Source organism: Tamandua tetradactyla, chromosome 24 (genome assembly GCF_023851605.1).
Source record: "Tamandua tetradactyla isolate mTamTet1 chromosome 24, mTamTet1.pri, whole genome shotgun sequence".
Lineage (NCBI taxonomy): Eukaryota > Metazoa > Chordata > Mammalia > Pilosa > Myrmecophagidae > Tamandua > Tamandua tetradactyla.
In genome coordinates this window covers 8,713,931-8,740,611 of record NC_135350.1, presented here as the reverse complement: position 1 = coordinate 8,740,611, position 26,681 = coordinate 8,713,931, and the positions used below count along the sequence as shown (strand labels likewise).

Genomic DNA, 26,681 nt, shown 5'->3' with positions numbered 1-26,681 from the left:
TTTATAAGTTAGGAAACTTACTTTTAATCCTAGTTTGCTATGTATTTATGTGAATGGGAGCGGGGTTTTGTCCATTTTTTTGTCTGCATCTATTACTGTGATTATGATTTTTCTTCTTAGTCTGTTGATGTGGTGGATTATATTGATTTATTTTCAAATGTTGAACAAGCTATGCACGCCTGGGTTAAATTCAACTTGTTCATGAGATATAATTCTTTTTATACATTGTTGGATTCAATTTGCTAATATTTTGTTGAGGATTTTGCATCTATGTTCATGAGAGATATGTTCTGTAATTTTCTTTTCTTTTAATAACTTTCTCTGGTTTTGGTATTAGGATAATGATGGCCTCATAAATGAGTTAGGAAGTGTTCCTCTGTTTCTATTTTCTGGAAGAAGTTGTGGACAATTGGTACCATTTCTTCCTTAAATATTTTGTAGAAATCACCACTGAAATCATGTAGGCCTGGCTATTTTGGAGGGGGAAGGTTATTAACTGTTGATTCAATTTCCTTAATACATTTTTGGCCTATTCAGATGATCTATTTCTCCATGTGTGATTTTTGGTAGTTTGTGTTTTTTAAGGAATTGCATACCATCTAAGTTATTAAATTTGTGGGAATAGAGTTTTTCATGATATCTCTTTATTATCCATTTAATGTTCATGGGGTCAATATAATGACTCCTTTCATTTCTGATATTGGTAATTTTCTGATTGCCTTCTCTTTTTTTCTACTGGTAGCATTAACTTTTTAAATTTCTGAAATATTTTAATTTGCTTCCATCCAAGAAATTATTAGATCTTCATTTCATCATCAAAAAAGTTCTTTTATTTTTAAAGTAAGTTTCTTTGAGATACATATTAGAATGTCTTCTCCTGATGAGAGGTACAGTTCTTCAGATGCCAGTTCGCTCCAGGATGAGACACATCCACCAGAGATAGATTCTGGACTCACATCTTCAAGTTTATAACAAGCTAAAAATCTGCTTAACAGAAAAAGCAACAAAGATAAATGACCCCATGACTTTAATAAAGTGGCCAGTGCACATTTTTTGAGGCTGTAGCTCATTAAGTCATTTGTTTTCAGTCCTACTTTCTGCTGTATAAAATCATAGTGTAAAGAAGTTCCCACACCACATCTCAAGAAGTTTATAACTGTCTATAAAAAGAAAAAAACCCACAAAATCTACTAGTCTGCAAGTTTGGACAAATTCAAGATACCCCACGTACTTTACTGTCACCCAATTCTCGGTGTACTTCTCTCTTTGTACAATTCATCAGATCTATATACAAAGAGAATTTAATGTAGAAAATATTCTGTATCATGGTCTGATTCTCTTCAGATTTCTCTACATGCCAGTTAATAATGATTTTATTATTGCAAAGAAGGGTTTATCCAATCCTAGAAATAGAGAAATGGATTAATGACTTAATTGTCTAAAAAGGACAACGAGCAATTAGAATATATTATTAAAATTCTCTCTTAAATATCATAGAGGGCAGTGCCTACAGAAAGTAAAATCATCATACAGGGTTAAGTTTAGGACAGGGCCACTGTATCAACAGAGGTGTTATTTGATCTATTTCTAAAACAAAAGCAATATAGTTGTTGAGCAAGTCTGGAGTAGGAAAGACTGAGACTGAATCATAGTTCTGAGCTCGCTAACCCTGTCTTCTTCGGCAAGTTACTTAATCTCTCTAAACTCCAATCTTATCATTTATAAAAATGGGAGTAATCATGATTGTCATAGAAATGATACAATAGGTGCAGAGCACCCTAGCAGACCGCCTGGCACAAGAGCCTAATAAATATTAATGATGACGATAATGATGCTGACAGTGATGACGATAATGATGATTAGTCAAGCATGTTTTTAGGAAGTAGGAAGGACATTTGCCTGCCTTACTTGATTAGTCTCCTTGTTTAAAACCATCTTTGTTGGGATATACTATACATACCATAAAATTAGCCCATTTAAGGGGTATAAGTCAATGGTTTTCAGTATATTTACAGCATAGTGCTTCACACCTGTGTAAGTTTAGAACATTTTCATCACTCTAATGAGAAATCCCATATCACGCCCTAGCCACCGCCACCCCCACTCCTAGGCAACCATGAATCTACACTCTGTCTCTAGGGCTTGGATACCTCCCTAATAAATACATTGAATAATACCTTATGTGCTCTTTTGTGACTGGCTTCTTTCACTTAGCATAATATTTTCAAAGTTCATCCATGTTATAGCATGTATCATTATTTCATTAATGTGTATTGCCATAATATTCCATTACATGGATATATCCCATTTTATTTTTCCATCCACCAATGATGGACACTTGGGTTGTTCCCATTTTTTGGCGATTATGAATAGCGTTGCTATGAAAATTCATGTACATGTTTTTCTCATTTGTTTGACATATGAGTCTTGATCATTTTTAAATTTTTATTTTTGAGTCTTGAGGATTTTTAAGAAGAAACTTTAAAAGCACCTTCTGATAGACATAGAAGAACTGTTCAGATTCCCTTCGAATAAAAATTTGCTGCCCAGCAGGTAGTTAATGCAATTATAAGACAACCTCCAGCTATCAACACCTTCACAATCTCACTCAACTGTAGAAAATCACATGCTCAATGTCATGCTCTTTCCAGGGAAGCCCACATGGAATGACTGACCAAAGAAGGGTGTAAAGGCTGCACATCCTAATTTGATGTGCTACTCAGGTGGAATAAACTCATTTGAGAGTTTCCCATCAAGATCCTTAGGGCAGCACAGCTGTTCAAATTTTTCCTGTGTCTAGAACTGCTTCTTCCTATTTTCTTCAAGGGGCTTGATCCCTAATGAGTATCTTGTATCTTGTAGTGGATTGAATTGCGTACCCCAGTTTGGACATGGTTTTGGCTTGGTTTGCATCCTGGGGTGTGAATGTCTTTTAAATCTTCAAGAGGTTACTTAACTTAAGGTGTGTCCCAACTGAATCAGGCTGGCTTTAATCTGGATTAATGGAGTCCACAATAAGCAGAATGAATCAGATGGAGAGAGAAGGCACTGGGAGAAGTCAGAAGTTGGAAGTCTGTGGAAACAAGACGGAAAAGAGAATGCCACCATGTGCATTGCCACGTGACAGAAAAGCCAAGGACTGAGGATCTCCAGCAGCCAGCCCCAAATGCCACAGTCTTCAGGAAGAAAGCACTGCCTTGCTGCTGCCTTCATTTTAGACTTCTCTTAGTCTCAAAATTGGGTGAATAAATTCCCATTGTTAAGACAACCCAGGCATGGTATTTGTTTTAGTAACTGTGAAACTAAAACATACCCCTAGGTCTACCTCAGCATTACATTCCTGCTATTCCAAGCTGAGCCACTCCCCGATGGGGGTGATGTTGGTGAATAATTAGAGATGTCGATCAATTGACAATAATGGCATTTTCTTCCTATCTCTACTCCATTGATTCCAGGATTTCTCTGGAATCATAGAACTGAGATATCCAAAAGAATGGCAGTTTCCGGGCCTTTGGTGAAAATAGATATGAGAGATTTCAAAGAAACAGGTCCTCATATATGTAATGTCAGTGCAGCAAATGTGCTCTGGGATTGGTAAAAGAACATGGAAAATACAAAGGATAAATCGGAGAATCGGTTGACTTTTACTTAAACATTTGTTATCTTGTGAAATAGACAATTACGTGACAAAGTAGGAATTCAATGCTACTTGACTCCCCAATCTCCTACACTTGGTCACATCGATGTAGGCTGTCCTAACTTGACATTTACCAAGATGGAAAAATACAGAGATTTCTGAACTTGTGTCAGATCCTCTGTACTGCTTCACTTGGGGCTTACGATTCAATTTATGAAGAAGCAAAATGAAGATTTGAGACAATTAGCTATTTATTAATTTGATATCTAAATGTATCTCCTGGATGAAAAAAAATTTCTTTCCTTCATCTTCAAACACTTTTATCTAAGGTGGGATATGGAGCAAATGCAAAGTCTATGATATAATCAGAACATTGTTCTCCACTGGAGTACTTATTTAAGGTAATCTTAAGAGACAGAGAGAGAGAGAGAGAGAGAGAGAGAGAGAGAGAGAGAGAGAGAGAGAGAGAGAGAGAGAGAGAGCCAGAGTGAGAGAGAGAGTGTGAGAGAGCACGTGTCAGAGAGAGAGCACTGCCGAGCCATGACCTGTCTAATTTCTAGGTAAAATGTATGCTGCAGAGAAATCCGGAGTTTGACCCATAAACTAAGCATGGACAATGCACTACTAGCAGATTTTAAGTACACAAACTTGTTTGTTTATTAAAGAAGTTGTAGGTTTACAGAAAAAAATCTTGCAGGAAGAACAGAATTCCCACATACCAACCTCACACACACAGTTTTCCCTATTACTAACACTTTGCATAATGGGAAGTACCACAGATTTTTAAAGGCAGTCTTATAACTTTTGCAAGTGTTTTATCATCAATCTTGCCTTATTATTGTACTATATTATTACAACTGCCATGCTGTTGTCTGTGGAAAACCATGTATCTATCCAATCCAGGCAAATTTGGACTGCTTTAGGAAATGGGCAGTCAGACTAAATATGGTCACTGGCTCTTTATTTCCTGCATTTGTTTGGTTTACAACTTATGTGTGAGTATTTTTTTCCACAATAACTCCATTTTGTTAGAGGCGTCTGGAGCCTGAACTTATTTTGTTTATTGGATTTCTTCCAATGTGTTATTCAGAGAAATCATGATGGATTTTGCTCAGAAAAACTAAGGACTGTTTTGTTGTACCCCATCTACAGTAGCTTTCCACCTTAGGAGACCCCCTGAGTTGCTCTCCAATTGCACATGAAGCTGTGTATTTCAGCTCTCAGCGTTGTTTTAAAAGGAATCTCTTTCCCTCAGTTTTGCTGTCTCAATACCAAACACCTTTGGTATGTATTGTAATGCTTTTAACAATGTAGTTGCGTCCACCCAGGCTCTTTAAGGATACTCCTAGCACTTTCTAACTCTCTCTGACAAATTATTAACCTTCCCTTACATCCCACTGAAAAGCCCACTAGGCATTCTCTTTGGATCCAGAGCCTCTGTGGTGGGTTGATGCTGTATGTACTCCAGGAAACCATGTTCTTAAATTTAATCCATCCCTGGGGAGTGTGAACCCCTTGTAAGTAGGACTTCTGATGAGGTTACTTCAGATAAGGCCTGGCCCACCTCAATCAGAATGGGTCTTAGTCCCATTATTGGAGTCTCTTGTAAGCAGAGTGTAATTCAGACAGACAGAAAGCCACAGGAAGCACGGCGCTTAACATCAGTGGAATCAGAAGATAAGGCAGAGACCAGGAGAAACCAGCACGTGTCTTGCCATGTGAAAAGCTAAGGACCAAGAATCACCAGCAACCATTGCAGAATGCCACAATCTTTGGGAAGAAAGCATGGCCTTAAAGATTCCTTGATTTGGTCTTTTCCCAGCCTCAAACCAAGAGCAAATAAGTTGCCGTGGTTTAACCAGACTCATTTCATGGTATTTGCTTGAGCAGCCTAGGAAACTAAAACAGTCTCCAGCAAGAGCTTCCACAGAATATTGACACAGTTGCTGTATTAAAGATTATAAAATATTAGTGTTATTGTTGCAAAGAAAAAACCTAAAAGAGTGCTTCTTTTAATTACTTGTTTTGAAGTTTGCCTATACCCTAGGGGAAGGGGGACAGAATTGGAGGAGAGAAAAAAATAAGGCTAGTTTTTTCCCTCTGTGAGGATGTATTTTCTAAACAATGTGTGTGTGGTTAATCTTGGGAAAATTTGAACGTGAATCTTTACTTAGTCAAAATGGAGTTGAGCAGTTGTATTTTCTTCTCATCGTCCAGCTCAATTGCTTTCCTGTTCCTTCTCTTAGCAAAACATGTCAACAATTCCAAAAACCACATGGTTGAGTCAGAATGTTCCCAACCGCCTGACTGGCTCTTCTCCAGACAAAGTTGTTCACTGGGGTTTCTATTTCCTGTCCATTCAACCCTTCCTTTCAGTAGCAGGAAGACAAATCCTCTCCTCCAGCTCAAATGCCCTTCTGAAGGGGTTACATTCAACCAGGAACTCTTTATCATAACAATGCTGTTTGTTTTCAGGACTACATGGGGCACTATTTTAGTTTTCACTGCATTTCCAAGTACTTTACTTGTTTTCTTCTAACAACCAGGTAGTTCTGGCTGTTTGGAGAACACACGCATTTAAAAGGTTAATGTTTCTGTGATGCTGTTTTTTTGTAAATTTACCATCTCTCCCTTAGCGGAGTTGGGATTCAGAATCTCTTGATGGAATTCACACTGCTTGGCTGCACCATCTTGTTTGATTAATCTTTTTTTTTTTTTTTAAGAAAGCAAACAAGCACAAAACCCAACAATCCGGTTGTTAGCATACAGGAGGGCTACATCATGTGAATGAGGCCAAAAAACAATGACTCATCCTGGGTCTGCAAGTGTTGATTTTACCCTCACGGGATTGAGAACAGAAACCTCTGCAATCAAGATGAGGTGATCAGCCTTGCTGCCATGGTGATAGAAAGCATGTTTTCACAGGTTTTCAGAACTGGATGGAACTTCAACGTTCCTCTGGGGATAAAGACACTGCTGCCAGGAACCCCATTCCGGTCCTGGGTGATCTCAGGAACCAGTTTCTTACTCTAATGACAGTTCTTAACTGAGTCATAGAATTAGCTCAATCACATCCGGAGAGGGCTTGTTGTAGCCTTACCCTTCTCAAACATTGCCTTAGTCAATTTTGTAATGATAATATTTTCTGGACAGTCTTGTTCAAAAAATGCCTTATTAGTAAAATTGCTTTTTTGCTGAGAAACGAGCATCTGTGTGTTATTCCCCAGAAAAGCCTTAGATCCTAATGCACTCTAGTGGGGGAAAACGCATTGTTTAGGGTGGGAGCTTTTGATTAGATTGTTTCCATGGAGATGTGACATACCCAATTGAGGGTGTGACCTTTAGATGAGAGTATTTCTGTGGAGTTGTGGCCCTGCCCATTCAAGGTAGTCTTAACTGGTTTACTGGAGCGCTCAGAAGAGCTCAAGGAGAGAGAAAGCTCAGATCTGAAACAAAGAGCAGACGCCTAGACACAGACATTTGGAGATGCTTAGAGAGCCAACGCAGAGAGCAGAGAGATGAAACCAGACGCAGACATTTGGAAATGCTAAACTAAGAGGTGAGAGCCAGAATTTGCCCCAGAGAAGCTAAGTGAGGACCCACAGATGTGTAGAGAGGAGGCCACTGGAACCAGGAGCAGAAAGCAACGAAACCTGGGAGCCAAGGACCAGCAGACATCGCCACGTGTCTTCCCTTGTGACAGAACGAATCCGGGACATGATAGGCCTTTCTTGAGTGAAGGTATCCTCTTGCTGATACCTTAATTTGGACATTTTCATGGCCTTAGAACTGTAAACTTAAAGCTTAGTATATGCCCTTTCTAAAAGCTGATCCATTTCCGGTATATTGCATTCCAGCAGCATAAGCAAATCTGAACAGTATTTTCAAAGTCAAACCTGAAAAAGCACTGCCATAACCTCCCACCTTTGTTCTATCAACCACCCCTGGGAAAGCAAAGGCTATTGCATATTAGAGTTCTTTTGTAAAAATTATTTAATGAATATTTGTTGAGCACCTACTATGTGCCAGGCATTATGTAAGGAATCAGTAATAATTTTTTCTGCCTTTGAGACACTCATAATCTGGTTATTAATAACCACATATTTAAAAAATTCTTATTTTTCATTAAAAAGTAATTTATGTTAATTATAGATCATTTGGAAAATTCAAAATAGCTATAAAGAATGAGATAGGAATTATTAGTAAATCAAACACGTTTATTATTAAAAATGTAATGGAAATTCTTCCTTGTTTCTTCTGTTTAATTAAGTGCTTTTTTGTTATTACAAAAAAATGGTATGATTCTGTACATATATGTTTGTATTGCTCTTTCAATTAATATAGCAAATGTGACTATTTGAGCACACATTACATGTTCTGCTTTATATGATAAGTTCTGCATATTAGAATAGTGCTACCCAGTAGTATAAATAATGTGTCAAATCTCAGGGACATAACCCCTTAGAAATTTATTTCTGAAGCACCTAACAAACCAGTGTGATTGTTCCAGCATTCCACATGTAGATTGGGAGAACGAGGATACGTCCATTTGTGGTTTTGCTACCCCCTAGAGTTTTATAACCCTCTACTTTCAGTCCGAGAGGGGGAAAGAGGAGATGAAGAATGCACAGCTATTTTACAGATCTTACTTTGGGAGTGACTCACATTATCTCCACTCACACCCTATTCACATTGTTGGGAACTAATCACACAGCTGTACCTTGCTGCACAGGAAGCTGGGAAATGTGGCCTCAAGATGGGTGGCTACTTCCCAGTGACAATTCTATACAATGGAGGGGGAAGCATACCCTTTTATTGATCACTTACATGCCTCTTCCACGGCCCACCCATCTGGCCAGGTAGAATCCATGTACAAGCTTCTTTCCAAACACAGAGCACAACTATTTCCTCCCCCCAAGGAACCAGAGTCCCTTCAATCACTGCATCCTGGAAAATCCCAGCTCTCTGGATGAGGAACAGTCCTCTCTCTCAGGTTTGGATCTATATGCTTTGGTAACTGTGCTGGTTGGAAGCTCTTACGTGCCCCAGAAGAGCCATGTCCTTGAATCCTCATTCAGTGTTGCTGGGTGGGATCTTACTGTTTCCATGGAGATGGACCCACCTAATTTGATTAGATGGTTTCCATGGAGACGTGTCTCCAGCCATTCAAGGTGGGGTTGCTTACTGGAGCCTTTTAAGAGGGAATCGTTTTGGAAAAAGCTTTAGAACCAACAGAGCCAACAGAAATAACAGCTTACACAACCAAAGCCCTTTGGAGATGAAGGAAAAGAACATTCTCTAGGAAGCCATTGAAGAAACCTGGAGAGAAAGCTAGCAGACGTCACCATGTGCCCTTCCAGCTGAGAGAGAAACCCCAAACATCATCAGCCTCCTTGAACCAGGGTGTTTTTTTCTGGATGTCTTAATTTGGACATTTTTATAGACTTGCCTTATTTTGCACATTTTCACAGCCTTAGAACTATAAACTTCCAACTTCATAAATCTCCCTTTTTAGAAGCCATTCTGTTCCTGGTATATTGCATTCTGGCAGCTTTTACAAGCTAAAACAGTAACATCCTAATTCAAAGACACCCCCTTGACACCCATTCCATGGTAGAACAGGGAGAGGATAGCCATAATGTAAGAATTAAGACCTCATGGGCCAACATGACATAAAGATTCCTGTCCACAACTTTGCTGATTGTTCCAGGAAAATTTTGCCCAGGAAAAATGTGGCTGTAAATCAAGAAAAAAACTTTGCTATTTGTTTTAAAAAAATTCTCAATGATCTTTTTTTTCTGAGATGGTAGTCTGCTCATATCAGTAAATAGCTAACTTTACAACAGCAGCTTACTCATCAAAGCTTTGTGTCAAGACCTTTGTTTCACTTGTGTCCACCAATCCTAAAATATTATGTCACAGACTTTGCCCAGTCTCAAACAGTTCTCTACTTTGAATGACTTGCTTTAACGCAATTGACCCCAGACTTGAAAACCCTATAAATATCCCACTTCTGACTTCCACTTTTTGAGACACTGCTAAGATTCCATCAAAGTAGTATTTTCTCTTATTGCAGTATATACTAGAAAATTTAGTTTAGTTTTATTAACAGATTATCAGCTGACATTTGGGGGAATTCAACAGATAATGGGGGGAATAGGAATCACATGGCAGTCACTGTTTCCCAGCCATGTTGAAATCACGCTGAACTTGTAGCATTCTGAGGTCACTGTCCTGGCAGCAGGGGAAGGGCTGAGTTCCTTAATTAAATTCTGAATCAGTTTTCTGGTAGAAATTTCACTAGACATTGTTCCCTATGGCCTCTGGCTCTATGCCAAAGAGGTTCTTATTTGCCAATTATCCTCAATGGCCACAGCTGGAGTGGAGGAGTGAGTTTTGCTGAATGTCATGTGGTTCTATTAAGAGCACGCATTCTTCTGTGAATTTGAGAGTAAGGCTTAAATATTCAACAGCATTTTCGTTCAGGATTGTGAATTATTTTGCAACACACCTCCCTCAATAACTTAGTAGGCCCCTGTTCTATTTGCTTCTAGCAGGCAATTCCATATGCCAGGACTTACAACTAGAATTTATTCCTTTGCCTTCTTACCCCATGCCTTTCTCTTAACTTCAGAGTGACTAACTTAAGGCTCTTTGAAGCAATGGGTTTGGGTGGGCAGGAAACACCCTTAATCTGATCTTTGCCTCAAGGTTGAGCCACTCTAACTGAGAAAAGTAATGGGCCTTTGTTGTACAAAACCTGTCAGTCGTATCTTCTCATGTTTGAATTCTAGAATCATTTGGATTTTCCAATTGTGAGAAACTTTAAATATCTGGATTTTTTCCCTATTTTCTTTCACTTTTACTTGCAAACTGGTCAATTTTCACCTGAGCTCATCTTTCTTCTAATAGTTTGCTAAACACTGCCAGTAATACCTAACACCTAACACACGCTCCCAACCTTCTAATCTATAGCTACAAGCTTGGCAGGTACTTCTGCTATCTACACGTCATGACATATATTTTTAGGATTCTTTCAGCATAGCACCTTGATTGCAATACCAATTTTTAGTATGAAAATATATTAATCACCAAATCAGTGAATTAAAAAAAATAGAAGCTCATTCCTTTCTCTTCAAACCCTGTTTGTGGGCATTGCTGGTCAGCAGGTGGTGTTTCACGTGGAGATTCAGGGACCTTCTCTCAGGTTATGTTTCTGTCCTACTCATCCTCCCACAGCCTGTTCGCACGAGCTTTGGAATCCTCTACATTCAGCCAATGGGGAAGAGGGGATATAGTATATACACCTGTTTTTCAAAATCTTCGCAAATCTTTGAAGTGACACACAGTACTTCTTCCATTGACAAGAACTCGGCACATGGGTGGCTCTATAAACAAGTGGACTGAAAAATGTAGTCTCTTCTGGGCAGTAATTTTTTTAGTAACATCATTGTAGTTTGGAAGGAAGCATGTTAGGAAGTGGTGAATTAGTCATCTGCCACCTTTCTTCTTCTAGAGCAACTTGCCTTTTGATCCAGATATCAGGACACTAATTTTCTATGTTCACAACCCTTAAAAATACCCAGTGAATGAATCTTCTCCTCTGTATGTGCACTGTTATCATTTGCTCATGCATCTCCATCATTTGCCTAGACTACTGCAATACATTTCTAGTTGAAACCTGCATTAGTTTCTGGGTGATAAGGAATTTAACCTTGGCCAGAGAGGTCTGGCCTTTTCTCTCAGCTCCCAAATCCTTAACTTAGTCATTTCTGCAAAGTCTCTTTGCCCCATAAAGTAAGTTTCCAGGGATTAAGATATGGACAACTTGGGGTCCCTTATTCTGCTTACCTCATAATCCATGCTTCTAATCTTGACCCCCTCTGTGCTGGTTTGAAAGGATATATGCCCCCTAAGAAAAGCCATGTTTTAATATAAATCCCATTTCATAAAGGTAGAATAATCCCTATTCAATACTGTATATTTGAAACTGTAATGAGATCATCTCCCTGGTTGATGTGATTTAGTCAAGAATGGTTGTTTAACTGGATTAGGGGATGACATGTCTCCACCCATTTGAGTGGGTCTTGATTGGTTTATTGGAGTCCTATAAAAGAGGAAACATTTTGGAGAGAGAGACTCAGAGAGAGCAGAGAATGCTACAGCACCACGAAGCAGAGAGTCCACCAGCCAGCGACCTTTGGAGATGAAGAAGGAAAACGCCTCCCGGGGAGCTTCATGAAACAGGAAGCCAGGAGACAAAGCTAGCAGATGATACCGTATTCGCCATGTGCCTGTCCAGCCGAGAGAGGAGCCCTGACTGTGTTCACCATGTGCCTTTCCAGATGAGAGAGAAACCCTGAACTTCATCGGCCTTGTTGAACCAAGGTATCTTTCCCCGGATGCCTTTGATTGGACATTTCTATAGACTTGTTTTAATTGGGACATTTTCTAGGCCTTAGAAGTGTAAACTTGCAACTTATTAAATTCCCCTTGTTAAAAGCCATTCCGTTTCTGGTATATTGCATTCCGGCAGCTAGCAAACCAGAACACCCTCCAACATATTTTCTACAATGCTCCCAGAGAAATCTTTCTAAAATACAGAATTTCCTAATCATTCCTCTGATTAAAACTTTTCAGTGGAATTCGATCAGTGGGAGTGGAGAGTGGATCTCCAGAGAGCCCTGAGCAGCCCTGTATTAGTTTGCTAAATGCTAATGGGAATGAAATATATACCAAAATGGGTTGGTTTTTATAAAGGGAATTTATGGAGTTACAGGTTTACAGTCCTAAGGCCATATAAATGTCCAAACTGAGGCATCCTGGGAAAGATAACTCGACTCAAGGAAGGCCAATGGGTCTGGAACACCTCTGTCAGCTGAGAAGGCATGTTGGTCCTTTGGCTTCTGATTTCAAACAGCATCCCCAAGGACATTTTTTTCTGCATCTCCGAACATCTCTGCCTGTTTTAGCTCTGAAGTAACTGTGTGGTCTCCCAAACATCTCCCCTTCTAAAGGACTCCAATAAACTAATCAAGACCCACCCTGAATGGGTGGAGTCACATCACCATCTAATCAAAAGGCCCACAATTGAGTGGGTCCATCTCCATGGAATTAATCTAGCCAAAGGTTTCCACCCTACAATATTGAATCACCGTTAAAAGATATGGTTTTTCTGGGGCACTCATCACTTTTAAACCAGTGCAAACCCTACTGCTGCTGCTGGCCTAGTTACTGTCACACCCAGGAGTCATTATCTCTGTCACCGAGAGCAGCCAGGCAGAGACCCAGCCGCTGCCTGCTGCCACCCCATGCTCAGTGCTGCCACTCCATGCTCAGCGCTCAGTGCTGCCGACAGCAAGCCCCACACCACCTGCAGTGGCCAGGGAATGGTGTCCTGGGCACCTGCTGTGGGGAAAAGAACATCATCTCAAAGGTTTGGGGAACAGTAAAACAGTTTAATATAAGAAACATATATGGTTTACCAAGAGGACTGACACCAAGGAAGTTGTGTTTATTCACCAGACAGCCATAAAGAATAACTCTAGGAAGCACCTTTGTCTTGTAGGAGGAGACTGCAGAGTTTGACATTGTTGCAGGATAAAGGGGCAGAGGCAGGAAACGTCAAAGGCCTTGGTGGAGTTCTAGTGCAGGTAGTATGTAGCAGACCATCGTGGAGGCGATCTCACCTTACTATATGGAGAAGTCCAATGGATATCTGCTCTACCACAGTGCTCCAACCCTCCCACGCAAGGAGAAGGGAGGGAGGCTGCTGACAACCAGGGTCCAGGGGGACAAGGTGGAACAGTGGAGAAGAATGGGTATAGACCATGATTTCACAGGGAGCCTACTCACCAGGAGAGGATGGCAATGAAGCTAAGTAAGAAACATAAAAAAATGTTCATGGATGCCTTTGAGCTCTCATCATCATTTTCCCTAGTGTATAGCTCTTAAATGGATAATCCTGACCAAGTAATTCCATCTGGATTTCCATAACATTCCTTGCTTCCCCTTCAAGACTGAAGGCTTGTCTAGGGAACTATCCAACACACGTAACAATTTAGTGCAACCTAATGATATGTAGGAAAATGAGCATGTTAATTTTAAAAGGCAAGTTGAGGTAGAGAAACAACAAAATACAAAAACAGGAGGCTGGGTTGCAAGGTCCATGTACAGGACGATTTTGGAGAAGGATGCCATCAAGTGAAAAGAACAAGTCTAGAACAGCATTTCAAAACTAAAGCTGTGAATAACAACAGTGTTGTGGAATTTTCCTCCTGTGGGGTACCTGGTACTTGTTGCCAGAGTCAAGAATGGTGGCTTAAAGGAGCTGCATATGATTGACAATAGAAAGAATGCTGGATATGAACGCAAGAAACCTGGATTTAGGATACAATTATGTCCCTGAGTGAATTTGAGTATCTAATTTAATCTCTGATTATTTCTGCCTTATAAATCATAAATGTTTTTTTATGAGATTAAAATTGAATGGATGACTCAGTATTTTCTCCTCTGAGAATTTTCCAAAGGAATTCAAGAGTGTGTACAAAAAAATTAGCTAAAATGATGTTCACTGGTTATTGTTGGTAGCCTAAAAATAAGAAACAACATTATGGGATTGATTCAACAGTGCATGGTTTGGACAAATCGATTTTATGTGGCCATTAAAGGTAACATTGTAGAGGCCTAATTTTTCAATTAAATTTATTATAAGCTAATAAAAGTTTTTAAAAAGCAAGTTACATGAGAGAATGTATAGCATGATTTCATTTTTTGTTAGAGCTGTTAATTGTGGAGACAGAGCATTCTTTTTTCCACATGAAGGTATGAGAAGAGAAAGAATGATTAGACCAGAAGATCCTAAGCATTTCAAAGCCTCTTTTGTGAAATAACCATTAATTTTAATAATGTTCCATAATTTTTCTGGTATGGGTGAAGAGGAAGTAAGAAAGAAATGAAATATGCTAAGAGTGAGAATGTACATTGATAATTATAGGACAGCTGGCAAAGTATTTTCTTTCTATGTCCTGGAAGAACTATTATTTGTTCGTGGGAGGCTCCTGTTCCTGTTTTTTTTTTTTTTTTTTGTCTCTTTAAATATTTTAACACATATTTAACAGATATGTATTAAAAATAACAGTTGTGAATGAGGAACACGATAAGGGGATTAACACAGTTGATAAACAAACTTGAGGCTTCATGTTCCTGAGACCTGGAGCCTCCAAACTCCCTCTTCCTCGTTCCATTGTTCCTATTGCTGGGGCTTGAATCACGGTCCCCTGTGCTCAGTTCCCACCCCTGGTCCTGTGGATGTGAACCCATTGGTAAATAGGATCTTTGAAGATGTTATTATGGCGTGCCCTTAAATGGAATGAGGGTGGGTCTTAACCCAATATGGCAGAAGTCCTTGTAAGAAATGGAAATCAGACACAAAATGAAGCCACTAGGAGCTGCCAGAAGCTGGAAGGCATTGAACTTGGAGAGAAAGAAGACACCACCCTTGTGTGTTACCAAGGAACCCCAGGATTGCCAGCCAGCCAAAAGATACCTAACCTGGGAGAAAGCAAGCTTGCTAACTTCTGAAATCTTGAGCCAATAAATTCCTGTTGTTTAAGCCAACCCATTGTGTGATAAAATATATATATATATATATATTATCAGTCAGGAAACTAAACTTCTTGTTGGGCTGCATCATAACATCAGCCAGCATAGAAATCAACTGACCAAAGGCCAGGATGCTTCTCCAGTGTCATTACCTAAAATTCTGAGAACAACTCTTAGGGAATAAGTAATGGATCAGGGAGCGATCCATTACTCTCCATGGGTAAGTGTAACTTCTCCCAAAAGTAGGGCATATTTAGTGGGGTAGATTTTAAGGAGATTGGTGGTCTAAGCATGAATCAGAAAGCAGTGGAATCTGATTAGGAACGAGGTATAAATCCACAAGGGAAATCTCCTGGGAAGGGGCTTGCTTCTTCTGGAAAAATTCTCATCACAGAGCCTATCCTATCGTTGGCACTTGGTTTCCATATCTCCACATATGCATGTATATTTACATGTATGCATAATGACTCTTTCACCTCTTAGTAGAGTGCCCTCAAGGTGGACTTGATAATTTTCTTATGTACTGAAAGAATGTGAGACTGTCAGTTTAAAATCTATCCTCTTCCTGGAGCCTGCTCATGCCAAAAAAAAAAAAAAAAAAAAAAAATTCAGTCCTCTTAGCCCTGTGCCCAAGAGCATTCCTTGCTCATTAGTGTGAACAATAGAGAATCTGGTTCTTTTTCTGGGAAGTGAAAAGGTGCTCATGACAAGATTAAAAGAGCAAATATTAGAGAAATGTAAATTCTGAGAATTAAGACTTTTCTAAGGCTGGGCATATTAGGAAGACCCAGTAAGAGAGGATGCAGCAATGGGTGGGATTTAGAGTTTGGAGAAAATAATTTATTTCCTCAGATTTTATTTTTTCACAACTCCAGTCATATGCATAGACTAGCAGTCTTAAAGGGAATGATAAAAACCATGAATTTCCAGCGATTAACCAATCCCAGCTTCAGTGGAAGATGTCTCTGAGTCACCTATATCTGCAACATGAATACTGACAAAAGGAGCATTGTACACACAAGAGGACCAGATCACAGATCAGATCTTAGTTAAATACTCTTCCCACACAGAAGCAGATTGTTGCTTTAGATCCTGGCGGGAGCAGTTTCTGTAGATGAACTGCTTGTTATTTGATTCTTGTTGCTGGGCACAGTCAAGTGGGTAGACTGAATAAGATAATTGATGTGCTTGGTTACTAATTTTTTTCTATTTCCCTACTGTATTTAAATGAATAATAAAGAAAAGGAGAAGTAAACCGAATTGATCACTAAATGTGGTTTCCGTTATCACGTGGTCATTATTTTGTCTTCAACATTTTTTGCTGAAGTCAGGGCATGGCAAAGAGGTTATTTGGAGGGGGCAGGAAATGATTCTGGCTTAACTGGCCCTACTTGGGAGTTCCTAAGAGAACTTCAAGCTGATTGAAATGTCTAAGCTTTCCTAGTCCCAAAGAGTTAGGTGACAAAAGACTTTTCCAGCACTGACTGGGTACCTCAGGAAGACACAGTAAAAGAAGATGCATCAACGGATGGGATTTCGAGTTTAGAGAAAATTTATTTCTTCAGATTTTATTTTGTCACAACTCCAGTCACATGCATAGTGTAGCAATCTTAAAGGGAACCATAAAAACAATGATTTCCCTGACCTTCCTTATATATCTATTATATCAGTGTTGGTTCCCTGCCCAACAGCCACACACAGGTTCTTTCTTGAAACAAAATCAACGCAGGCACACCTGAGAGGTATTGTGGATTCAGTTTCAGACCACCACAATAAAGCAAATAACACAATAGAGTGAGTCACATGAATTTTTGGGTTTCCCGTGCATATGAAAGGCATGTTTAAACTATATCATAGTCTATAAGTGTGCACTAACATTATGTCTTAAAAGACAGTGTATATACCTCAATTGAAATGTAACACAGAGACATGAGGTGAGTCCACACTGTTGGAAAAATGGTGCCTATAGACTTGTCCAATGCATGGTTGCCACATTCAATTTGTTAAACAAGCAATGTCTGTGAAGCACAAAGTGAAGTGCAATAATGAGACATGTCCGTACACTATGGTTCCTATCCAGGCATCGACTGTCCCTGAACACCCACGGTCTCAGGAAAGTGACCGCCCCTAGCTTAGGGTTAGGTCTTCATTAATTTAAACCAAACGTGGTGATCCCATCCTCTTCTTGGTACAATTTCCACGACAGGCATGTGCTCCAGTTTGGCCAGTGAATCATGATGTGTCACTGGGTGTGTGTGCATGTGTGTGTATGTTGGGGAGGGTGGGAGTTAGGTGAAAAGAGAGAGAGGAAACAGAGAAACAACTCTTCCTCTGTTGGATGTTATCTGGATGTGACACAGCATCAAGTCACATTTTGGAACCAAGTTCTCTTGCCTTTCATTTTTCCTTTCTTGCCAAAGTGCCTACATGTCTTCTCACATGTGTGTTCAATAAACTTTCTACCTGCTTATTCTTAAAAAAAAAAAAAGAAAAAAAAGAAAAAAGAAAAAGAAGAAAAGAGTTTTGGGACCATGGGGTATGTTTATCTAGAGGATAAATCTAACACCCTTGGAAGGGGAAAGATGAAAAATGGAAAGAACCTGAGTCTTTTTTAATATTGTTGAGTCACTAAAATAAATAGCCCTGGAACTTACTCATCTATCTCTTGTTCTGTGAAATAATATGTTTTCCTTTGTAAAGATATTTGGATTTTTCTTTTTCGTTTCTTGTAGACTAAAAAAGTCCTTTATGCATTACACTGCAAGTTTGATCTTCAGTCAGAGTAGGGTTTTTTTTTTTAAAGTAATTATGATGTAAGCAATTTATAACCTCTGTAATTGCTCTGAGGCAACTCAGATACTTGCTAAAAGCCTCAACTTTTCCAATTTGTAAAAGTGGAAAGCAATTCATTCAATCAACAAACATTTGTCAAGTACTTGCTATATGACAGGGACTGGTCTAAGAATGGGGAATACAACAGATAATAAAACAGAAAATATCCTTGCATTCATGACGTGTACATTTTTGCTGGAGGAGCCAATCAATAAATACGATAAATAAAATGAGCAAAGCAATGTTAAATAGTGAGTACTAAAGAGGAAAAATCAAGCAAGGATAAAATGAAGTACCCAGATGATGAGGGAGCTTGAAAATCTTGGATAAGATGGTCAGTGAAAGGTTTACCCAGAAGATCACTTTATTTCCAAGAGAGCTATAAAAGTGAAGGAACCAGCCACTTTGATTTCGGAGGAAGAACATCTCACATACAGCGAACAGCAAGTACAAACAGAGGTCCTGAGACAGAAGCATGCCTGGTATGTTCAAGGGAGAGTGAGGTATGAATGGTAATGGGGAGCCATATCAGGTAGGGCCCTGTAGGACGCACTAAGGCTTTGGCTTTTACTTTGAGTGAAAGTACTAAATGGCTTTGAGCACAGAAATTGTAGCAAGCAGGCCCCTTGCAGCAGGTGGGTCCCCCTGCCCGCCTTGCACACTAAACTCCCTCCTCTCTAAAAATTCCCCGAATTCCTCTGAGCTGTAGAACTACACATTAACAGGATGCTTGCGCCAAGAACGGGTGAAACTGCACGTAGACAAGATAAGTCAAATTCCTGTGAAGAAACCCCTCCCCTAACCGCTTCTGTAACTCCAGCTTTGTGCCCTTCCCGATTTAAACCAGCCAATCATTTACCTGCCTTGAACCTGTCATCCTGTCTATAAAAACTGATGTTAACCTTTTGTTCGGGGCTCAGACTTTCCAAGGCTACTCGGCTGAGCCCTAGGGCCATGAATGAATAAAACCTACTTCCTGAAACTTCAGAGCTTCAGGTTTGTAGCCTGGTTTTGCGCAACAAAATGACCTTATCTGACTTCGATTTTAACAAACGCATTCTGGCTACTGATGTGACAATAGAGAGAAAAAAGACAAGAGCACAGGCTTAAAGACCAGTCAGGAGGATATTACAGTAACCCAGACAAAATGATGGTGGTTTGGTCCAGGGAGCTGGCAAAGGGCATTAAAAGACATGGTCAACTTCTGGTTATATTTTGAAGGTAAAGCTGACAGGATTTTAATAGAAGGAAAGAAGTTAAGGATGGCACCAAGATTTCTGGTGTGATCGATGAAAAAATTAGGTTGCCAATTCTTGAGATATGTAAGGTCTCAAAAACTGTACTAGGAGCAGAATTTTTTTTGTTTGTTGGTTTGGATGTTTTAAGATGCCTGCTAGACCTACAATTTCAAGTAGGCAACTGGATATATATTTTTGGAATTTAGGGAGACATGTAGGCTGGAGATAAATGTTTGTGGCACTGTTGCAATTTAAAGGCATTGGTAGTGGAGGCAATTGTCCAAGGAATGTGTGAAGATAGAAAAAGTAAAAAGGGTTACAAAATTTATATGAGGTGATGAAAGGGAGATTGGGAAGGGGCATCCGGAAAGACAGGGGGAGTATCAGACAAGCATATTGTCTGAAAGACAAGAGGAGAATGTGTTTCAAGATTGAGATGGCGAATGACAGTGTCAAATGCTGCTGAGAGATCAGGTCAACAGACTGAAAAGTGATTCTTGGATTTGACAACATGGTGGTCATGGTGAGTTTGAGAAAAACCATATTGTGGAGTGCTAAGGCCAATTGGAGTGGGTTTAAGAGAGAATGGAGGAGAAAAATTGCAGACAGCAGGTACAGCACTAACTCTTTCAAAGAGTCTAGCTATAAAGGGAAGGAATGAGGCACTGATGGGGACATCCGGTATAAAGGAAATAATTTACAATGACAGGATAGTGGAGGGGCGAATTGCTAGAACACCCTTGAATAGGTGTGAGGGGATGGGATCTGGTGCATAGATAGAGGTGAGGCTTTTTCCAGGTACATGACGTATTTATCCATTGTAATGGGTGAAAAGACAAGGTGTGTCGAGATGCAGCGAAGCAGAAAGCAATGCTCTCAGCTGAGCGAGGATGGCAGAAGATGTTGGAGGTAGAGGAAAGTAAAGAAAGCATGAAATCATTGGTAGGAGAATGGAAAAGAGAACGGAATAGGGAAATAAGATTTTCAGGCAGCCTTAAGGTCCACAGGAGGCCGTGAATGTGCAGTGAAATCTGTCAGCAAAACTGTGTGCTTTTCTCCAGCTACACTGAGCTGCAGATGTACAGGCAGGGCCCAGGCAGACACGTGACCATGGTTTTGGGTTTCTGAGTAAGAAGGAAGGAAGAAGCAAAGGAGTTCATCTGAGCTAGCTCTGTGAAGACCTATATATGTTGTATATACATATATTGTATATATCTATATAGTATATATTGTACACTCACCAAAAGCAGTTTCTCAACATCTTATCATAGATAGAAAGTTGGTAGAATTTGTATAAAAAGTTCCCAATTTGTTCTGGCACTGTCTACATAAATCTATTCATAAAAATGATTTGACAGGTCATGGCCATTCAAGACTTCATTATAACTGTTTTCCTGAAAATGACCATTGTTTTTTTAAAACCAGATGTGCTTAAACAATAATTTTTTTATTCCAAGTTTTAGTTTTCCACATGAGTATCATTTCTTATGTTGAGCGAATATTACCATACCTTTTGAACTGAACAGAAGGGCTAGCAAATGGGGCAAAATAAAATCATTTTACATTAAAACAGTAACATCTTTTTTTAAAAAAATCAAAGTGTACCTCAGAAACGTTTTGCATTTATTTTGGAGGACGTCAAATTTCTTGTCAAAAGCAGTCAAAATAATTCTGGAAATTATAGCTCCAAAGGCCTAACAGGAAGACAGCTGCCTACGTATGGTTTTAGGGAGGCAGGAACCCTTCCATTGCAAACCGAAATGCCCACACCTGTCCCAGGAAGTCTGAAGAGCCAATGGTGGGGTTCCTGGACTTTAAGAAATGGCTCAAAACCTCCAGTGTCCACAGTAAGAGCCAGGCAACAGACTCAAGGGAGGCAAACATTTGTGGATGGGGGGTGGGGAATGACAGGGTACCCGCACCCCTCTAAAAGGGGTGTTGGCTTTTCTGACTGCTGTCACAGTGAACACAGGGCTAGCGCGATGGGATCTCATGACTTTTCAAATTAAGTCAGAACGCATGACTTTTTTTTTTTTTTTTTTGTCATGGGCAGGCTCCAGGAACAGAACACATGACTTTTATATGAAATATCCAATTTTAAAATGTTGGCGGGTGGCGGCCTGCCATGTTGGACTCCTGGGTTCAATTTCTGGTGCCTGCCCATGCAAAAAAAAAAGAAAAAGATTAAAAAAAAATTTTGGCCGACTCTTTAAAAATAAAAAGCTTAAAACACTTTTTTTTTCTGGACAAACCAGATATTTTCGATAGTAAAACACTAAAAGTCTTTAAAATACAGACATGTTATCAGTTTTTCCTATTAAAGTCTATAGGAGAGCATTTCAGCCTACTTTTGAGAACTGGTTTGGTTTGATTGAAAAGCAGGAGGAGTGTAAATACTTTATGTTGCTCTCCCAGGCCAAGGCATTTCTAACTGCCAGGTGTGGACACATGATCTAGTTGGACTGTGGTGCATGAATTGTGGACCCCAGTTGGGACAGGTTCTTGATCTTGGGCCACATCCTGGTGAGTAAGGACTCGCTTTATAGAAGGTCTCTGCAAGATGCTAAGATGTGGCCTAACTGAATCAAGTTGTGCTTTAATCCAGATGACTGAAATCCTTTATAAGCAGAGTGACAGTCAGACAGAGAGAGAAGCCATGGGGAGCAGCCAAAAGAGAAAGAAGACATTGCCATGTGATGCAAAAGCCAAGGAGCCCCAAAGACTGTTGGCCAGCCAGCAGGGAGGAAGCAAACCTCTGAAATTCCTGTTGTACCAACCCATCGAATGGTACTTGTTTTAGCAGCTAGGAGACTAAAACACTGATCTCCATGATAATATTTTTAGACTTTCTCACATTTTAAAACCTGACAAAGGAGACCATGAAAATAGTGAAATGTTCTTAGAACTCAGTAGGATTTTATTTAAAGAAATCAAAGGTGTGGCCTTCTATATTTACCATTTGCTATGTATAATTCTTTTTATTTATAGAGATGCAAACTTTCAGTTGCTTAAGATAAATATTCCGTGAAAAATGTTCTAGAATGCACTCGTTATTCTATTTCATTTCCCTATTTTTGGCTGGGCAAACTTAGTATGTCTCATCTTCCTGCCAAGACATCTGCATGAGTATATCCTTAGTGATATCAGTAAATCTAAATATAGAGAGCAGCAAAACACGAGTTATACACTCACCTGAGTAAGGGATAACAATAAGAGTAGTAGTATCGGTAATCATAAAAGCTATAGCCGTTACCTTTTAGTAATATCTACCAAACATTTTTCTAGATATGCTATAGCATTTTTCTCTAATCCTCACAATATCCTTATTAAATGGGTATATTTATTCTCATTTTACAAACATGGAAACTGAGGTTCAGAGGAAAGAGGCAACTTGCTCAGAATTTCAAAGCCAGTGTATCACAGAGTCAAACATTAAACCCAAGACCATCCGATTACACCACGCGTTCTCATTTCCGGTTTAGTCTCAGCTCAACAACTTCTTTCTTCCTGGCCCCAGTCTGGATTTAGGGCTACAAAGATGAGGACACTGTTCTTGCCCGTGGAGATATTATAGTTCAGTAGTGGAGACACACATAATGACATTTTCAAAACACTTGGAGTTGGCAAGAGAGGTAAATGCAAACTACAACGTAGGTACTAAAGAAGGAGAGCAAGTCAGCGTCCGGCTGAGGAAGGTTTGCTGGAGAGGTGAAACTCGACACTGAATCTTAAGGAACGTGTAAGAATTAGGTTGAAGAAGTAGGGGAAGAATATTTTATGTAAGAAACACAAACAGCATTAACAGATATATGAGAAAGTACAGTGCATTTAACAAATCAAACACAGTTGAGCATTTCTGTACAATCAAGTTCAAGTTGGGAAATAGCAGCAGATGAGGTGCTTGCCTATATACTGGAGATAATAATGCTGGAATGTTAAACGGTCATATTTGGGTTAAAAATGGAACCTCCTAGCAGCCTAATGAAGGATGGTTGGGAAGGCACCTATTTGGGACCTCTTAACTGTTTTAAATTACTATATTCTAAGCCACATCTTCCCAGGAGAGACTGATGCTTTGTGCATTTAGAATGTTAACTTGTTATTATCACCAAGTGTATTCTTAAAAAGAAAGAACAGTTCAACATCTTCATCTTTACGCCAAAGACAAATTGTTAAATACTAAATTCACAATTTATCATATTAAGACCATAATATTAAGACCATATTAAAACACACCACTCTAGGCAGTGGACAGTACCATGCATGCAATAAATACAACACCTCTTCTTAAGAAATAAAAATGGACACATTGTCAGCAGAAATCACAAATTTATTAACTCTTAAATATGTCAATCAGTCATTTACCATTATGGCAAGAAATATATACAGTGTCCCATGGTAAACTGCAGTGTTTCAAAACGATAGAAGATAATAAATGTGTAATTTGATTGTGGTGGAAAGAAATCACAATTTCCTCACATTTTAGTGTGGAAGACAAACTTGATCTATAGTAATACTTCAACACCACATGCTAAGTTAAAAGTATAAAAAAAACACTCTATACTATTTATTTTTTAAATACATGTATGCCACGTATAGCTGTTTCACAAAAAGGTGAAAGAAACTAAAAGGAAAAATGAGGCCATTACTTTTTCACAGATCTCACTGGCAGGTTAACATGGCTCAAAACATTTACTGTATATATATATTTATTTTAAATATATATTGTTTAAAATTGTGTAATAATTATCAGAAAAGCTTCAATCCATCTACCACACATCCACTAGCAACAATATCTAAGGCGATTAGTAATCAACGCAGAAAGCTGAAATGAGAGAAAAGAGGGAGGGTTGTTTTTTTATTGTTTTGTTTTTGTTTTTTGCTTCTGCTTTAAAAGTAGGCTGCTTAAGGTTGTGAACTGCTATCGTTAAAATAACGTTGATGAAGATACCATGCACTATAAAGTATTTCAGAGAAGAGAAAAATGCTTCACAGAGATTGAATAAACACGGGAGAAATGAGAAGCACAAAGCAAAACTGGGACAATCCGTTTTTCTTTAAACTGGCAAATCCTAACTCCTTGCAGGAAGATAATGTTAATCTGATAGAAGGGAGAAGCAAAAAGTGCACAGGTAACCAAGAACAAGTTCAAAACACCTATGAGAACGAAAAACAATCACAGGACTCTCTAAACTTAGCATCTAGCTGGAAATGGTGTCAGAGGAGCCCAAGTATTTCACAAGGAAGAAATAAATGCATTTGCACAAAACGCTGTTCTGCTATCAAAATTTGGTATTCTCTGGGCAACTGCCCCAGACAGTGAGATATATTGCAGTTACAGTAGGAACTTACTTTTTATCATAAGTTTTAAACAAGTTACATACTTCCAACATGGTTAAGTAACTTAAATCCAAATTAGAGTCTATGCAGAGTTAAAAAAACCTTTAAAATCTCCTTGACAACATTTTTATGAGCCCTGAAAATGATCAAAAGTGCTAGTTTAGCTACCTCCAAAAGACTTACATTTTTATTTTAGCTTTGATATGCAAATTTCACTTCTAGTCTTTTCTTACATACTACTAGCCTGAGAAGCAAAGAAAAATAAGTAAAAGTACAGCCACCAAAAAAAGAAGAGACAAGAAAAATTAAAAAGGAAGCAAATGAATGAAAGAAATAGATGAAATGAACAACAAAAGAGGATGAAATGAAAAAACAAAACAAAACAATACAAAACACAGCATTGATTTTAGAAATGAACAAAACATTCAAAACATTCAATTCAGTGAATTCACCAGAACAGTGTGAGTTTATCCCAAAGTGACCAAACTAGTAAGTAATGTGAATGTTTCCAGTTTACACAATTTGATCAAAAACTAAATGGCATCAGCTGATGCCAAACCAAGTTATTCTTGCTTCCACATTCTTGGTGATTTCGTCCATGTACCAATTCACTTTAATAGTTAAACAGCAACAAGCTTTTGCGGAAGAATCATCCATTTCAACTACAATAATACCAGGAAACTGATGGTATTTTTTTTGCTGTTTTTTAAAAAAACAAACAAACAAGCCAAAACAGATGAATGGCAAAGAGTTCTAAAAAATTTACATTTCTTTTACAAACTGCCATTTAGAGAACAATAATGTAGTCCGTTAAATCTTGGCATAAATAGAGAAACTTGATGAATAGATTGTACATGAATATTGTGGAACTTTTTTTTTTTTTTGTCTAACCTCCCCCTATTATTTGCCAACAGAAATTTTAGTTTACATGGAACATTCCTGTAGTTGAAGTGTAAACAATGTGTAGGAAGGAAGATATGACAAGATGGTGCATCACATATGCATTACATGTAGGACCGTCACAACTTCATGCACTGAGAAACATGCATGAAGAGGAGGGGGGCAGCCCAGGGGTGCCATCCGGGTGCCTGGAGAAGAGAGAATGCGGAAGTGGCACTGTTGATATTTAGCTGCAAGGAGAAAGCAGGGAGGAAGAAATAAATGATATGGTTTTAACAAAATATCATCAAATCACTTTGCCAAACGTGTGAGAAGGCTACCATTTTATAACTCAGCTGAATAACAGACTGAAAATATGCATAAGACATCTTTACTTCCAATCATTAAAGGAGAAGGAAACACAATATTAAAAAAGAAACTTAGTAGTAATTATCCGTCAATTTGCTCACACAAAGCTAAGCTAAAAAGAGGCAGGAATCCAGGCTTCAATCACATTATTAAGTTTAAATATACATTTTAAGCGTTCATGTTTACTAGCCAAATTAATACAGGAATATTATCATGTGGTTGACGTAAACTCAGAGTTTAAGCCTATCCTTAGCTTTTGTCATTATTCTTAGACTCCATTGGGAATCAAACCTAGAAGTCAATTTAACAAAGAATATGGCATGGAATGTAACCAGATGACTCTTAATTGGTGGTCCCTTTTCTACAAAGCAACAGCTGGGAGTAGTGTTTCTTAAAAGCTCTGACAAGGCATAGTGCTTTCAATGGGGAAAATATTCACACCACACCACACACATATCTTAATTCCTGTAAACCTAGTTTAAGAAACAAATTTTTAAAAACAACAATACAGGCATGAATTGAATTACAGCCAACTTTCAATTATCCTGTGGAATTACCCACTTTGTGAGTTTTAAATTTTAGCCTGACTAAAATTTGTGACCTGTCTTCATGGTCAAATACCAATTACACTCAGTCAGGCACAGCAAATTCATTCACATGTTAACTTCAGTCAACCACGGAACAGGAATTGCAACCTTTTGAAAAACAGAAAACAAAGGATGCTAAAGTTTGATATGAATTAGGCCTGGATAATTGAGAGTTATGTGAAAATAACCCAGACA

The 26,681-nt window shown here is 38.8% G+C and overlaps 1 protein-coding gene across 10 annotated transcripts in view; it reads right to left on the bottom strand.

The window, feature by feature from the left end:
* Positions 1-24,036: 24,036 nt before the first annotated feature.
* Positions 24,037-26,681, bottom strand: part of CAMK2D (calcium/calmodulin dependent protein kinase II delta) — a 348,954-nt gene continuing 346,309 nt past the window's right edge. For all 10 annotated transcript variants that reach the window (XM_077142467.1, XM_077142461.1, XM_077142458.1 and 7 more), the window contains one exon: positions 24,037-25,781. Coding sequence is in view for 1 of the 10 variants with exons in the window: in XM_077142464.1 (XP_076998579.1) it covers positions 25,778-25,781 (4 nt within the window). In the remaining 9 variants the exon portion in view is untranslated. The remainder of the gene's footprint in view (positions 25,782-26,681) is intronic.